Source organism: Oncorhynchus kisutch, linkage group LG13, assembly GCF_002021735.2.
Source record: "Oncorhynchus kisutch isolate 150728-3 linkage group LG13, Okis_V2, whole genome shotgun sequence".
In the NCBI taxonomy this organism is placed as follows: Eukaryota; Metazoa; Chordata; class Actinopteri; order Salmoniformes; family Salmonidae; genus Oncorhynchus; species Oncorhynchus kisutch.
Window position 1 is genome coordinate 60,129,957 of NC_034186.2, and position 17,022 is coordinate 60,146,978.

At 41.9% G+C, this 17,022-nt stretch overlaps 1 protein-coding gene across 1 annotated transcript; it reads left to right on the forward strand.

Moving 5' to 3' along the window:
- Window positions 1-9,662: 9,662 nt before the first annotated feature.
- On the forward strand, window positions 9,663-15,706 carry LOC109902047 (uncharacterized). The gene is made up of 7 exons (XM_020498105.2): window positions 9,663-10,404; window positions 10,834-11,121; window positions 11,332-11,428; window positions 12,386-13,304; window positions 13,451-13,520; window positions 13,775-13,949; window positions 14,817-15,706. Exons 1-7 carry the CDS (start codon window positions 10,086-10,088, stop codon window positions 14,968-14,970), a joined length of 2,022 nt encoding a protein of 673 aa, XP_020353694.2. The 5' UTR covers window positions 9,663-10,085; the 3' UTR covers window positions 14,971-15,706.
- Window positions 15,707-17,022: the final 1,316 nt, after the last annotated feature.

The window sequence follows — 17,022 nt, forward strand, 5'->3', positions numbered from 1 at the left end:
TGAACAAAAAAGTGTCTTCTTTCTATTCTCAAACAGGAAGCAAGCCTTGTCACAAAAATAAAAACCCAATTTCAGTTTAAGCTTATCTACTAATTATCTAGTTTATCTACTTGAACTTTGTAGGACAGCTTATTGTCCAACCAAAGACCAAGGTATTTGTAGAATGACACCTTTTCAATGGGTGTGCCCCCAGATGTCAATATACTAACCATCTCTGGCTGAGAGCGAGCTCTGGTGATGGTTATGAATTTAGTTTTTTGAGCAGTCTAGATTAGTTTGAGACAATATAAGGAGGTCAGCAGTGACTTAAAGGCAGTCTGGAGCTCTTCAACGGCTTGAATCAGAGAAGGAGCATTTGCATAGATGACCATATCATCTGTACTTTGTCTGGTTGCATCCCATTTCCCCTGGGGTACACCTCTAGTGATCTCAAGAAAGCTTGACTTGTGATTCATAGCATTGTGTTCTGTCTGCAAGATCATTTTCAAACCAATTGACAGCCCCTTCATTGAGTCTGGCTAGCAACAGTTCATGGTCAACTGAATCAAACGCATTTGATAAATCAACAAGCATTGCAGCACAATGTTTTTTTTAAATCAAGTGCATTATGATGTCATTTGCAACTGCCATAGCTGCAGGTATGGTCCTGTGCCCTAACATAATACACACAACATAAAGTAATCATGCACACTCTTAGAAAAAAGGGTTCCAAAAGGGTTCTTCGACTGTCCCCAAAGGGGAACCGTTTTTGGTTCCAGGTAGAACCTGTTAGAGTTCTATGTAGAACCCTCTGTGGAAAGGGTTCTACATGGAACCCAAAAGGGTTCTACCTGGAACCAAAAAGTTATTCAAAGGGTTATCCTATGGGGACAGCAAAATAACTTTTAGGTTCTAGGTAGCACCTTTTTTGTGTATATGGTGTATATGGGACAGTAGTACAGTATTCAAACTAGATTCGAACCTTGACCTTCTTTATAAAATCATATAAACGTTCATAAATGAAATGCTCATTAAAATAGTCAGATCATCAAAAGTAATGTATAATGCCAGTGATACAGGCTAGGAGTAGAGAAGTGTTTGTGGGTAATAATGTGAATGAGGCCAGTCATTTTTCAGGCAGGTGTTGTAACTAAAGCATTCTAAACCCAGAGAGCTGGGAGGGAGGGACACTGCCCTTTACTCTTTAGATGAGCCCTCTAACCTGCCGGCTCAACCTCAAACTGTCAACATGAATGATGCGCCGTCTTATTGCCGGATCTTACTCAAGGTGAGGTCTCCCACGCTGCACTGTACCGAGACATTTAGCATTCAAGCCTCTATAAAACACCCTATTCCTCCTTAAAATGCCCTCCCCCCTCCATTTTTCACCAAATTGTAAACTCTCCCCTTTTATCTCCGGGTCCATCTCCATCTCTCTCTTTCTCTCTACCTCTCCTCTTGCCCCTCACCCCAACGTGGATTTATTAGCTGCCATCTTTGGCCTGGAGAATGACCCCCACCTTAAACTCATTTCAATGGAGCCAATACATTTATTTGGCAGATAAATCACTGCTTACCAAATGCTCGCAGCGCAGAGAAGGTCAAAGTCATGGAAGGGATAAAAAGGAAATTACAGAGATGGTGAGTTCAGATGAGAGGTGCCAACACCAATGTAGCATGTAATGCACATCTCCCTGTAGGTGGTGGTGGCAAACTGGACCCAAACCCCTTCACTTTTTTCTTATCCTCTGTACTGTACATGAAACGGACTGAATAACTTATTCAAATAAAAATGTATTGAAAGTTTATTGGTCGTGTACAGTTTAGCAGGTGTTATAGCTGGTGTAGCAAAATGCTTATGTTACTATCGCCTAACATTGCAGTAAAATGTCAAACAATTCAAATGTAAGGAAATAAAATACAAAAAGAAATGGTGGGACAAATCTGATTAACAACCTAAAGAGCAGGGGAAATATTAGAGAAAGCTCTGTCAAGAATCCAGTGTATGCTGTATATACATATGTTGTGTGTATAAACAGTGTAACTCACATACAATGTACAGTAGTAGAAATATTATGATAAGCTACATTGGGGATACAATATTTAAATATACATTTTGAAATGGGAAGTGACCAGTGGTTCAATGTCTCTAACATGGGACAGCAGCGTTGACTGTGTGTGTGCTTGCGTGTGTATGTGCATGTGTTTGTGAGTATGAGGTGTGTGTGTGAGTGTGCATCACCCGGTAGACGGCTAGTGATGGCTGTTCAACAGTCTATTCAACATTGTTCAAAAGAGCAGGGACAAAGAACTATGACATGACCTGACCAACAATTCTGTTACGTTACAGCCTCATTCTAAAATAGATTAAATTATTTTTGCCCCTCATCAATCTACACACAATACCCCATAATGACATAGCAAAAACCGTTTTTTAGAAATGTTTGCAAATCCACACAAAACATTTATTTTTTACATACATAAGTATTTAGACCCTTTACTCAGTACTTTGTTGAAGCACCTTTGGCAGCGATTACAGCCTTGAGTCTTCTTGGGTATGATGCTACAAGCTTGGCACACCTGTACTTGGGGAGTTTCTCCCATTCTTCTCTTCAGATCCTCTCAAGCTCTGTCAGGTTGGATGGGGAGCATCACTCCACAGCTATTTTCAAGTCTCTCCAGAGATGTTTGATCGGGTTCAAGTCCGGGCTCTGGCTGGGCCACTCAAGGACATTCAGAGACTTGTCCCGAAGCCACTCCTGTGTTGTCTTGGCTGTGTGCTTAGGGTCATTGTCCTGTTGGAAGGTGAACCTTCACCCCAGTCTGAGATCCTGAGCGCTCTGGAGCAGGTTTTCATCAAGGATCTCTCTGTACTTTGCTCCGTTCATCTTTGTCTTGATCCTGACTAGTCTCCCAGTCTCTGCCGCTGAAAAACATCCCCACAGCATGTTGCTGCCACCACCACTATGCTTCACCGTAGGGATGGTATTGGACAGGTGATGAGCGGTGCCTGGTTTCCTCCAAATGTGATGTTTGGCATTCAGGCCAAATAGTGCAATCTTGATTTCATCAGACAAGAGAATCTTGTTTATCATGGTCTGAGAGTCTTTTAGGTGCCTTTTGGCCAACTCCAAGCGGGCTGTCATCTGCCTTTTACTAAAGTGGCTTCCGTCTGGCCACTCTACCATACAGGCCTGATTGGTGGTTCCAAACTTCTTCCATTTAAGAATGAGCTGGACTCCACAGATGGAATAAATTTGCAAAAATGTCTAAAAAACTATTTTTTCGCTTTGTCATTATGGGATATTGTGTAGATTGTAGATATAAAAAATATTTCATCCATTTTAGAACGTAACAAAATGTGGAAAAAGTTAAGGGGTCTGAATATTTTCAGAATGCACTGTATTAGCATTTGGTTAGCACAGGTTAGTTAACACAGTGTCCAAAGAAGGGCCAGATGTATACAGAATGGTGTCGTCTGCATAGAGGTGGATCAGGGAATCACCCGCAGCAAGAGCGACATCGTTGATATATACAGAGAAAAGAGTCGGCCCAAGAATTGAACCCTGTGGTACCCCCATAGAGACTGCTAGAGGTCCAGACAACAGGCCCTCCAATTTGACACACTGAACTCTGTCTACGAAGTAGTTGGTGAACCAGGCGAGGCAGTCATTTGAGAAACGAAGGCTATTGAGTCTGCCGATAAGAATACGGTGAATACGGCCAGGTCGATGAAGACGGCTGCACAGTACTGTATTTTATCGATGGTGGTTATGATATCGTTTAGTACCTTGAGCGTGGCTGAGGTGCACCCATGACCAGCTCGGAAACCGGATTGCACAGAGGAGAAGATACTGTGGGATTCTAAATGGTCAGTGATCCCCCCCCCCCCCCCCCCCCCCCCCCCCTTTGAAGAGGGGGATGACCGCGGCAGCGTTCCAATCTTTAGGGATCTCAGACTAAACAAAAGAAAGGTTGAACAGACTGGTAATAGGGGTTGCAACAATGGCAGTGGATAATTTTAGAAAGAGAGGGTCCAGATTGTCTAGCCCAGCTGATTTGTACGGGTCCAGGTTTTGCAGCTCTTTCAGAACATCTGCGATCTGGATTTGGGTGAAGGAGAACTGGGGAGGCTCGGGCAAGTAGCTGTTGGCCGGGGTTGGGGTAGCCAGGAGGAAAGCATGGCCAGCCGTAGAGAAATGCTTATTGAAATGTTTGATTATCATGGATTTATCGGTGGTGACTGCGTCGCCTAGCCTCAGTGTAGTGGGCAGCTGGGAGGAGGTGCTCTTGTTCTCCATGGACTTTACAGTGTCCCAAAACTTTTTGGAGTTAGAGCTACAGGATACAAATTTCTGTTTGAAAAAGCTAGCCTTTGCTTTCCTGACTAACTGTATGTATTGGTTCCTGACTACCCTGAACAGTTGCATATCACGGGGACTATTCGATGCTATCGCAGTCCGCCACTAACTGTGGTGGACTGAATGTTGTTACGATTACTCCATGAGTCGTTAATCATGAAGCATACACCCTCGCCCTTCTTCTTTCCAGAGAGATGTTTATTTCTGTCGGCATGACGCATAAAGAATCCCAACGGCTGTACCGACTTCGACAACATAACCCGAGAGAGCCATGTTTCGGGACACTGTAAACAAATTACTGCATAGGACTAGAAGAGAGGCCACCCTCTGTCGGCGCCATCTTGCCACAACTATTTTGGTCAAGTACCAGGATAAACTAAATGAAATGTGCAGTCTTATTCCATATGTGCCGTGATTTAAGAGGGGATCACAATATGATGTTAATTTGATTTGTCTGACCAACCAGCCAACTGGGCTGCTTATCCATGACCTCTGAACTCTTTGGTTTTTCAGTTGGCTGGTTGAGGACAGCAACTTCACTTGACTCTTCGGCCTGTATGGTAATGCCATGAAGTGGGAGGGGCAGTTATTTGAGAGGAGAGAGGCCACACAACATGAGCTCAAGGCCAGTGTCCTCTAACTATGTACCAACCCGCCTTAGCTATGTTTAAACATCTTTGTATACAAACTACTGCCTTCTATTCCTTCATTGAACTCTAAGTCCCTCCATCCGCCTATCTAGTAATCAATATTCTTTACATGCCTGCCAACAGTGTCTAACTGTATGCATACAGGCAGGCAGAACATATTCAAAGCCTTTGCATCTTTCTGTACATCTGTGTGAAGTGCTTCGAATTCAATTTGCAGGCTTCCTATATGCTGTGCATATTGATAACCTCCATCTACCATAGCAGATACAGTAGTACAGATTTCCAGGCTGCGCTCCAAAAGCCAGTGAAAGCATTCAGGCTTTAGATGGGAGTGCTGTGATCAGAGTGGGGCTCAATTAGCTACTGTTGTGGGTGTTGGGATTGGGGCTGGAGGCTGGGGGCCGAGTGGGGCCAAATCCTCTCCTCCAGGCCCAGCTGGGGGATTAGGAGGGTTTCCTGTCCCTTGGCTGACCCTTCAAACCCTGCCCAGATGTCCGGAACCCTCCCTGAACCCGCTCTTAACTCTTTCAAGACAAAGCACTCAGGTGACACCTCTTATCTCAAGGGCTTGCTCTTTTCTCTCTCTCTTGCTCGGCCTCTTAACGGCTTTCACTGCCCTCTGGTCTTGAGAGGGGGTGTTCGTAGTGTCGGCTATCCCTCGACTGGACTCGCGGTCTGGGGTTCTGAATGACTTAAGGATGGAAATTAGTCTCTTGGTCTCAATCCTCCGCTGCATGCCTGCTGCAAGGTGTTTAATAGCAAACCAGGGTCGAAAGCCACTGACAAAGACTACGCTATCTGTATGAAATTAAGTGAAGAAAGGAAAAGTTGGTCTGTATGTATACCACGGTCTGTGGCTCTGTTAAAGAATCTGTCTGTGACCTCGCTAACCTCGTACTGTGCAGGTCTTCAGAAGTTGGTGGTGGTCCTTGAGGGGTCTCGAGGGTGACCCTGCTCCAAAGGACAGACACTTGGCAGGGTAATGACCACCCAAAGGGAATGCTATTGATATCTAAGAGGGCATGGAGAGATGAACGGAATAGGACTCTGTCCGGGTCAGATGCTGGGATTAGCATTCAAAATGGCTCTTATTTCTTAAACATATTCCGAGAAAGGTCGAAAGTATTTTCATGAAATGCCCAAGTATTTCCTTATAGACCTGAGATACCATACTGTTTACACTGTTTTAAGTACGATGGAGTCTCTTACAGATGGGAATATAATAGCCCCATGTCTTCATCAAGGTTTGACAGTTTCAGTGTTGGATCAGTACTACTATACACATGCATGTATTCATCACAATAAAGTACACATCTTGACCACCTGCCCTCACATTCAGCCAAATATGTATGTATATGTATATATTATTATCAATCTTCCTCCATCTCACCACAATGTTCTCTGTTCTTTTTCATGTGCTTTTCTTAATCCTCCTCCTCTATTTACCCTCACCACCACCCTGCCTCTCCATCCCTTTATCTCTGCCCTCTTCATCATTCCCTCCTCTCCCTTCTCCTCCTCCTCTCCCTCTGTCATTGCCGGGCAGTCAGAGTTTTAGGGACCCAGTGAACTGTGAAATCGCACAAATTGCTGTTGCTTTACGTCTGGCCCAGTGACAGAGGGAGAGAAAGAGAAAGGGAGTGAGAGAAAAGAGGAGGGAGAGAGAGATTTTCTGCTCCAGCACTTCTGAACCTTTTTTACCCCCCTTATTCAAACACACAGACACACATGCACACGCACAGCTGCGAGACTGCATATCTCCCCCCCTACTACCTCCACTTCACCACCACCTACTCTCAACATATAATCCCTCCACCCCCCACGATAAGACACCACCACTTTGCTTTAGTATCCGGGTCACAGAACAACTTGGTGAAGCAGCCTCAAGAGCGTTAAAACCCCTAGACCTGGGAGAGACATTTCAGCCACTTCTAATGAAAAGAACGCTTCCCCTAACACCAAAGTCACAAAAAGGCTAAAAAAGAACATGCTGTGACTGTGTTTGCACTTGTGATGACTCCATGTTTTTTTTCTATTTCAGTCAGACAGTAAGAACTAAGCAGGATATGTATACAGCATACCTGACTTTACCTCATATTGGACCATCCTTCTAATGATGAAGAGATGTCCAAAGCTATAGTTTTTAATGTTATATTTTTGGTTGTCTATTTGTCTATTTTTAGACAACCCCAATCTTTCCCATACTTTCTGCTCACAATTGATTTAGATTTCCATGCATCTCCACAACCTGAAATGTTATGAGCCAGCAAACCACATTATATGGATATATCAACATCAATTTGTAAAGATGTTCAGATAAAACTTTCTGGCTTTATTTTGAAGATATAATGCACCTGCGCGTATATGATGGACTGTGACCATCCCTCAAAGGCCGGTACCTACAGCATTGGAGCAATGGGCAACTTTCTTCCCTTGTGTCCATATTATTTGCTGTATACTACCATCATGTGGAGAAAAGCTGCTACTGCAAGTTGGCCCTTTTATTTCAACATTTGCACTGTCTCTATGCACACTCACAGAGCCCAACAAACACACACACACACACACACACACACACACACACACATCACACACAATATGCACATACATTTATACTGACTCTACACAACCCGCACACCAACTCACATGCAAGCTGCTGCTACTCTGTCTATCTTATATTCCGCTGCCTAGCCCCCCTTTACATATCTACCTCCATCACTCCAGTGTCCCTGCACATGCATGGTATTGGAACTGACTTTTAAAATATTTCCTGTATATAGTATACCTACTTACTTACTTTATTGTGTATTGTGTATTTCATATTTCTTATTATTATTTATCGTGTGTTCCTTTCTAGTGATACATTGTTATTGATTATTGCATTGTTGGGGTTTGAGTTGGCAAGAAAGGCATTTCACTGTACTTGTGCATGTGACATTAAAACTTTAAACAAAATCATTCTTAATTGAGTTAGCTACCACTAGCCGATGCTGTGACTTCGCTATCACCTTTAACATACCTAATACATGCGGAAGTGAATGGTGTTTGGAGATAATTAACATGAACTGTGTCTGTTCTCTTTAATGTATTCTTTCTCTGGTATTAACGTGTTCCTGTGAAATACCGCCGGTTCGTTCTCTTACCAATTTGTTGTTATCTCATCACCTGTGTTAGAAGCTTTCGGCTAGCACTGCTTGGTGCACATGCAGTCTTTAGTGCCCGGCTTTCATGTTTTATAAAAAAATATATATATATATTTCCATAGTATAGCAATGTTCTCTGTTTTACAAAATGAAGACGACGCTCGAGCAGTCGAACATGCAGTTAGAACAGAGATACATACTATTGTGAGTGTTATTTCTAGTATCAACAGTGCCAAAATACAGGAATATCAAAGTAAGTTGGCTAAGAAGGACAAAGAAAACGAACCGCTGAAACGAAAAGTTACAACCGCAGAACGTGAGGTCACAGCATCCTTTGAATTTTCTGGAAATGAATGTCATCAAGTCAGGTCAAGCACTTATGCACTTTCACCAGAAATGCAAAGAGGGAAACCAATTTGCAATGAAAACGAGGTGTCAAGCAAAGCTGAGTGGAGAATAGATTTCCCCTGTGAGTATTGTCCTGATTGTTTTCATTCCAATGTTTAGCTCTTTGACATGCACTTACCAACCCCTACTTTTGTCCAAATATCTTTGTTTTGATCACAGGTCTCGGTGGAAGGACTCCTCCCCAGGTTTTTTCCCCAGTGCAAAGACACATCTCTTCCCACTGGGGCATCAACTATTTATATGTCCCATCACCAGAACCCTACTTCCCATTCTGCAGAAGAGTCGCGGTTTTTAGCAGAGCTAACCAGAGGCCAGTCCCCATCACCCAGTCCAGTCACCAGACCAGTGATAAAAGAGGAGCCCTCTGACATTGAGACATTCTACATTAAATGGGAGATGAGTGAGGAGGGTATTGGGGAGGAACGGGAGGGCCTAGGCCTGATACACATCCTGGGAAAAGAGTACGAAGCCCAGCAGACGGGTGGAACTCCAACGAGGCAAAGAGACGGAACTCACCCTGTTGCTGGTAGCCAGAGTGGACATGAGTATGGGGAGAGACCGACCAGGTATCTGAAAAGTATGCATGTGAAATGATGAGATGATGATTAAAAAGAATTCAAGTTTAAGAGGATCATGCCAATGACAATATGGTTCCATTGTCTCAGGGAGGCTGTCAAGCGCAGAGACACAGAGGAGGTTCAGAGAGAGAGAGTCCATGCTGACCCCGAGAAGTTCCGGGCCTACAAGGAGAAGGTACGACGCAGGAAAATATGTTACTGTACCTTTCACTACCACAGTCTGGGTGTCCACCTTCAATATAGTATTGATGAGAATATTGACATTAACTTGAATTAAATTAATCTTAATTCCATTGGGGAATTAGGTCTGCACAGATGAGTTCAGGCTGCTGAACAAAGATTGGGATTTGGGATCATATTTGTTGATATTTCCTTTGTTGTTTGAGAGGCTGATTTCTGTATCATATTGTAATGATCCAGTTATTCAATGAATTGGTTCGGGCTGTTAATGTTCTATGTTTTTTTATTTGGAAATGTCGGTAAATTAATTCACATTGTACACCATTTGCTTTTGTTCACTGATTTACCACTAGACGGTGCTGTGATTGAGCCACCCCAAACACATTTGACACGTGACGCGCGCGATTGGCGCGGCGGAAGTGAACTGCGAGGTAAACGTTGAGACGTAATACAGTTGCTCTCTAAAACATGTCAAATTAATTTTATTCTGAATATTTTATACAAGTGTGAGTGCCTTTGAAATACCACGTTTTCGTTCGCTTTCTCTTTTTGATAATATTGTCACTGAAGGGTTACACACTGACGTAAGCATCGGTAAAGTTGTTGGCTGCTGACTGTTTAGCCAGCTGAGCTAGCTAGTAATGTTACGTTACAGTGCCACAGACAAAAGGGTTAGCTAGTTATCACCTGCTTCACTCTGTGACTTGGCCAATTTAGCAAACTTGACAACGTTAGGTTGTGCGGGTGAGTTAAAAAATAAATAATAATAATCTCCCAAGTAGAGCAATGAATTCCTGTTTACATAACGAAGAAAACGCTCGTGCAGTGGAAAATGCTATCAGAACTGCGGTAAATACTGTCATGGATGTTATTTACAATATGAACAGTACCAAAATACTGGAATATGAAAGGAAGGTGGCAGAGAGTGACAAAGAAAATGAAACCCTTAAATATAAGCTTAAAAAAGCTGAAGACGAATTAACAACATTTCGAGTAGGACTATCCTTTGAATTGTCTGCACTTTCACCAGAAAGAGATTTTGGGAAACCCATGTGCAATGAGAACGAGGAGGCAAGCGAAAATGATTGGAGAATGGATTTCCCCAGTAAGTAGCTCTCTCCCGATTGCTTGGTTATCAGTAGTTCATAATACTGTACATTCCCACTCAAGTCACCGGTGCATAAATGTCGTGTGTACATCATTATAGACACTATGTTATGAGGATGAGTGTATTCGTAGTTGATATTCCCCATATGCTAAAGTAATGCTGTTGCCAGTACCAGTACTGAGACAAATCTGTACATGAGGTCATGTAGCTAACTATCCAATTTGCAGTATATGCTGTGCAGATTATCATTGTGTACTGGGTACTGCCCCATTTAACATGGCAACGCCTATGATGAGACATCTTTTTGTAATCTTGTTCATTTTAACCGCCCTGCTGGTAAAGGCAACTTGAACATGTCTATGCTCAAACCTGGCTAGCTTGTGACCAGTTTGTGCTTTAGATATCATGTATTTGTTTCAATCCCAGGTCTCAATACAGGGACTCCTGGGCTTTCAGCAGAGCGAGCCAGAGGCCAGTCCCCATCAGCCATTCCAGTCACCAGCCCAGTGATAAAAGAGGAGCCTGCTGACACTGGGTCCTTCTACATCAAATGGGAGATGAGTGAGGAGAGTATTGCAGAACAACAGGAGGGCTTAGGCCCGATGCACGTCTTGGGGAAAGAGTCTGATGGAACGTCTTCTGTTGCTGGTAGCCAGAGTCCAGGCGATAGACGTTCAGAACAGTCTGACGAGACATTGACAGAGCATGTGAAAAGTATGCTTGTGTGTCTTGTCTCTGTCCTTTTCTGTTTGTTGATGTTGTGTTTTTTATAGTGGAGTGGTGAGGGGATTGTAAAAGTTGTAAGGGGTCTTATGGGTTTAAAAACAACTGTCTGCTATGCAGTTCATGGTAAAATCCAAGTTAAATTCAGGTTTAAGAGGATCATGCCAATAACAATACGGTTCTATTGTCTTTTGACATCAGGGAGGCTGTCAAGCGCAGAGACACAGCGGCAATACAGAGAGAGAATCCGTGCTGACCCTGAGAAGTTGCGGGCCTACAAGGAGAGGGCAAAATGCCGGTATGACCTTTCATCCACACAGTCTGGGTGTCCACAATTTCACTTAAATGGCAATTCAATTTAGTTAAGTTGTCTTGCAAAACATGGAGCATGAAATATTTCTGACATGTTTAGCATATTTTAGTGCTTTGACTGGTCTGGATTTTGGGTTGTTGGTTATTTTTTTTATTTATCTGTGCTGTGAAAGACAAATCCATAGTAAAATACTCTCAATGTGTTTTGCAGTGTAACACAGATTACATTACAATTTTGGAGAAAAAAAATTCAGGGTGGGAGAACAGTACAGTAATCTTCCGCAATATAAAGCTTCCTGTTATATTACTGTACTTCACATAAAGACATATTTACAGTTAAGAGCGTTGGGCCACTAACCGAAAGGTCGCTGGTTCAAATCCCCGAGCTGACTAGGTGAAAAATCTGTCAATTTAAGTCGCTCTGAATAAGAGCGTCTGCTAAATGACAACAATTGTGTTAAAATCAATAGTGCTTCACTGTCGGGAGAATATTTTAAAATATCATTGATTATCACGAAAGGTCTGTGTAAAGTATAAATGGAAAAGGTTTATGGTCTAACCGGACACTATGTTGAGCCAATTCAGCTCAGATGTCTTGGTTCCGATGCTACAGGCAGGATACGCTTCTGTCAGTAGATTCCTATCAAAGAGACTCTGACACCTATTCTTGGACTGTCAACAGTGAAAGACCAGTACAAAATGATCCACCTTGTTGCTAATGAGGACATGACAAATGGTCAAATTTGAAAGAAAATGGACTGTTACAAGAGCCTCCCATCATCATTGTCAATAATTCTCTACCAGGATGCATTGGAGGTACCAAATCATCTTGGCCCAGACAAAAAATAAACATATAATAACATATTGGCTTTGTATAGCACTGTGAACACTTGCCATACAAGCAACCATCAATTTATCCCATGCAATTGGTGTTGCTTTTTAGGGAGGAGGAGGATGATGATGAGGATTGGATCAGCAACTTTCATGTCCCTTGGCAGCAGACGCCTGAAAGCCTCAGGCGAGCCATTGCAGAGGGACGAAGAGTCGAGGCGGCAGATAGGCGGTTGATGGTGAGGATCACCGTTGATGCAATGCGTGTACACTGCCTCAACCCCAACAAGAAAGTATGTGCAGAAATAGCCAAAGCCATAGTTGCAGAATATCCAGAGAGCTTTGCAGACCTGTCAAAAGAAGGGGAACTGCTTAGCAGAAGATACTCCTCCTTGCTCACCCAAATAAAGACCAGAGTGGAGCATGTGAACCGGAACACTGAAAATAGAATACGCAGACCCAAGACGAGCAAAAAAGGGGAACACAGCAACAGACAAGCCAAAACAGCAAGAACAAAAGTGGACAGTTATGGGTGCATCAACTGGCACCCACAGGACCTTCCGGAAGGAGAGACTCCAGAGTCCCTGGAAAACAAGAGACAGATTATGGCCACCATTTTCAACAGTGCAGGCCCCAGAGGTGTGGACAGGGGAGATGTGGATGAATTAATGAGGCTTACGTACATTAACCAACGCCACATGATCAATGCATGGCCAGCCCCAAGCATCGGTGACGTCAAGGAACAATGGCCTTTTCTTTTTACCAAGAGATGGCTCTGTGCCCACTTCCACATGCTCACTGGAGTTGAGATCAACAGCTGCCTCAGTGGCGCTCTGCTGAGCAAGGGAAAGACCATTGTCAATTTCTTCCGAAGTCAGAAACCCAACTGGAGGAGAGGCATCCAAAGTCTCCTCAATGACATTGAAGGTGACCTCAGTGGAAACAACAAGGACCTCACAGCCTGTGCTGCCATTCTTCTGGTGCTGTCCCACTTCAGAGAGAAAGAGGACTCTCTCTTCCTCTTGGCTGATGTAAGTTATTGTGTGTGATTTTATTCAAATAAAAAAACATTGTATTCTGATTGTTTCATACTGGGACTATATACATTATACTGTGCTTTTACACACATGATTGATCATATCAGGATTCAACAACCTTCTTTTTGTGTTTAATGTAGGTGAATGACACCCAGATGGATGTAGAGGCTCAGTTGCATTTGCCGGCCACTCCAAGACTTATCATGCTTGGTAATGACAACATTTTGTGTATGGACTGGCGATGATCATATTCATAACTCAGATTATGTCCATGGTGGGGCTAGATAAACCACCAGAAATACATACTGGTACTTAACTACATAATGTTAACGCTGAATAGAACAATAAGATGAATTCTAGCCTAAATACAGTAATATTTAATTGTGGTGGAACAGTAATATATTGTGTAGGCCTATGTTGGGAAATATATTGTGTAACACAATCATTATTGCTGTATACTTCAGGGAGTTCCCTGCTGGCTTCATCTAAATGGATGGTGTCGCTCGAGGGGAGAGTGGTCTGTGTTTTGGAAAATCAGTCCGACTTTGCTGCTGCCCTCTCTGTGCTCTTCGGCTGTTTCTACGTGTTCAATACAGAGTACCAGGAGGCAGCCTCAGCAACACTGGAGCTTATTCAGAGGCAAGTATTGAGCATTTATTAATCCAGCACTTACATTTGTCTTGCATGCCTTGCAGTTAAATTTCATTTAGTTTTTGCTTATCTCAGTTTTGAGAGACTTACTTAGTGTTGCAAAGGAAGGGTATATTATTGGAAACTTTAGTTTACCAGTAAACTACCAGATTTTTTGTATCTTTCAAGGATTTTATATAATCTATTACAATACATACAGTGGCCCTTTTGGGTACCACAGATTATCACAGGTGTCTGTAATTATCTCTGGCCCTCTGTGTGGCCTTATCACATGTACATATATGAAATAATTAAAGAAGATGATTTTAAAATAGAAAAACACAGTTGTAAAGCATCCTAAATATAATCCATCAATTTAGTGAATACCATTTTTAATGGGTTTCAGCATGAAGTATCCTTTATCTTTTTCACTTATTTATTTTACTATGTCAGTATGCATTTGTTGTCCATGTTTGGTGTCAAACTGCTTGCTGGCAGTTGTAAAATAAAAAGTAAATAGTTGGAAGAGTTGCAGAGTCAATTGAAAATAATGCCAACGTTAATTAGATTTTTTTTCATTAATTAGGCTATTTTCCCTTGAACCTTATAGTCTATCTACTAGAAACTCATGGACAATATGGACACAGATGTAAAAAAATAATAATAATACTAATACTATATATGAATACATATGGTTTAAGTTATTAAAATATAAATGACCAAAGTTGCAATAGATTGCCATACATTTTCTCTTAATTACCAAAACTACTGAAGATTCCGGTAGATTAGTAAATTACCGGTAGCTTTGCAACCCAAATTGAAAGAATTGTGAAAGCAATGCCTGGATTCACTAACTCTTCCATGTTGACTGTTTAGGTTTCTAGTAGGGATCAACCCAAATGAAGGAACCAAATGCTCTTCATACCTTGATTCAGAAGCCGGGGTGAGCCGCAGGACTGGAAAAGTTGTGCAAAGGAAGACCGATGCAGTTGCCACCTTCCTCAAAGACCTGACTGAATTTGAATGGTAGAAACAGTTTCATAGGAGATGCACAAACAAGAACACACAAACAAGGGCGCATACACATGATGAATAGCTTCAAATGTTGTAATGTTGCTCTTGTTTAGTATCAATCAATCACCACTACAGTTTGCAATTGAGATCTATCATGATATGCATCTTGGAATATTTGTCCTATGTTTCTGTTGGCTGGCCCTGTCTGTGATGGGGAAACGTGATTGTATAACTTTTGTTATAATGATGTTCTAAATGATTACCGGAAGTTTTTTTTTTTGTTGTTGACAGATTTAAGATGTTATTGTAAACAAAATCAGTGCGATAAATTCTATTTTGTTCGGAACGAGTTCCCATTTCACTACAGTGTGAAAGGGGCAGTGCAGATGAACTTGATTTTCCTGCTTTTAAAAAAAGATATATTTCCACACGATGAGGTTGTAATAAAACTGAGAAATTGTGAAAATTATGCCCTTTGTTGTGTAAGAGCTGTTTGAAAATTGGCTGGAATTTCAGCCTGTTCAGTTGGGATGGAACTTTTGGCCCACCTCATTATGTCGCAATGTGATCTGATTATAATAGACCAATGATTGTTCATATGGGTAAGGGGGTTGGCTCTAGACCATTCTGTCAGCCAATCAGATCTGTATATGTAAATAATGTATATTCAAATGTGTTTCCTAATGCCCACATGATCAAACTGAGCATTTTAAGGGCCGAAGGAGGCTCAGGGAAATAAATGGTTAAACATACGTTGAATATGTTGGAAGTTATTTACATTAAATAAACACAGTGATTTGTTATACATATGGTGATGATTTAAAAATAGAATTACAAAGACTGCATGGGGGCTTAAGCTGTTATCTTTTTCAATATTATTTATTTGTGATAAAATGTTCTCTTTTGGATTAAACTGCATTTTGCCATTGCCAATCTAGCTTGAGGAATGGAATTTGTCTACTTACAGTGCAGTGTTTTTCTCTGACTGGTAGCCAATCAATTTCGCACCTTAAAAACAGTAAAATGTTCAACCAGTTTAAATACAATTGGCCTTAAATCAATAAAATCTCCATTAATCCCCAATTCATTCAACCTGTATGTGATGTGTGCGCTCTGCTGCAGAGTAGGTTATTTAAAAAAAAAATGCACTTGAATTGGATTAATAGTGAGTGGGGAGGCTATGCTCAAAACTCACCCAATCTAGCTGATTGTAATAGGCGACACGTACCTGTTCAAGAGGTCATTTTGACTGCATCTACTGTTTGTCAAATCAAATGTACTACTCATGTGCTCTCCTTGACATGTTTCTGTTTGTTTCTTTGTTCATTCTTTATCAAATTTAACCAATAGAACTCATGGCTCAACGAAGAAGGTGTGTGACAACTGCAAAAAGTTGTTAAATTGTGCTTCTAAAATATGTGAGAGCTGCAAAGCTGTGCAGCCTTTCAAGAAGTACCACAAATTACGCAATAAGGCAATGGACAAGACACTGATGGAATGGGCAAGAAAGACCATCCTGCACAACAACGTTGCCAGGTTCCTGGACTCACTTTTTATAATGGTACCCTCCACATTTCTAGACACATTCTTAGCTTTATTCCATTTGAATTGAACTAATTCCCATTTTATTTCTGATTAGCAGCCATCTGATTGAAATGATAATTCTGTAAACTCTTTGTCTTCTTCAGCTCCGTAAAGTACATGCTCTGGGCTTTAGGCCCATCCTCCTCATAGGGAAGCAGTCCCGTGGAGGCTGCTGGGGAGTAGAAATCATGATGCCCACCAACCCTCAGCCAGGTCTGGAGGAGGACTGCCTCCAGGAGCTGCTCAAATACTATGAATCTTTACTGAAGCGTAAGTTACTATGCACTCTCTACAGCATACACAACATACACTGAGTGTACAAAACATTAAGGACACCCGCTCTTTCCATGACATAAACTGACCAGGTGAATCCAGGTGAAAGCTAAGATCCCTTATTGATGTCACGTGTTAAATCCACTTCAATCAGTGTAGATGAAGGGGAGGAGGCAGGTTAAAGAAGGATTTGCAAGCCTTGCAAACAATT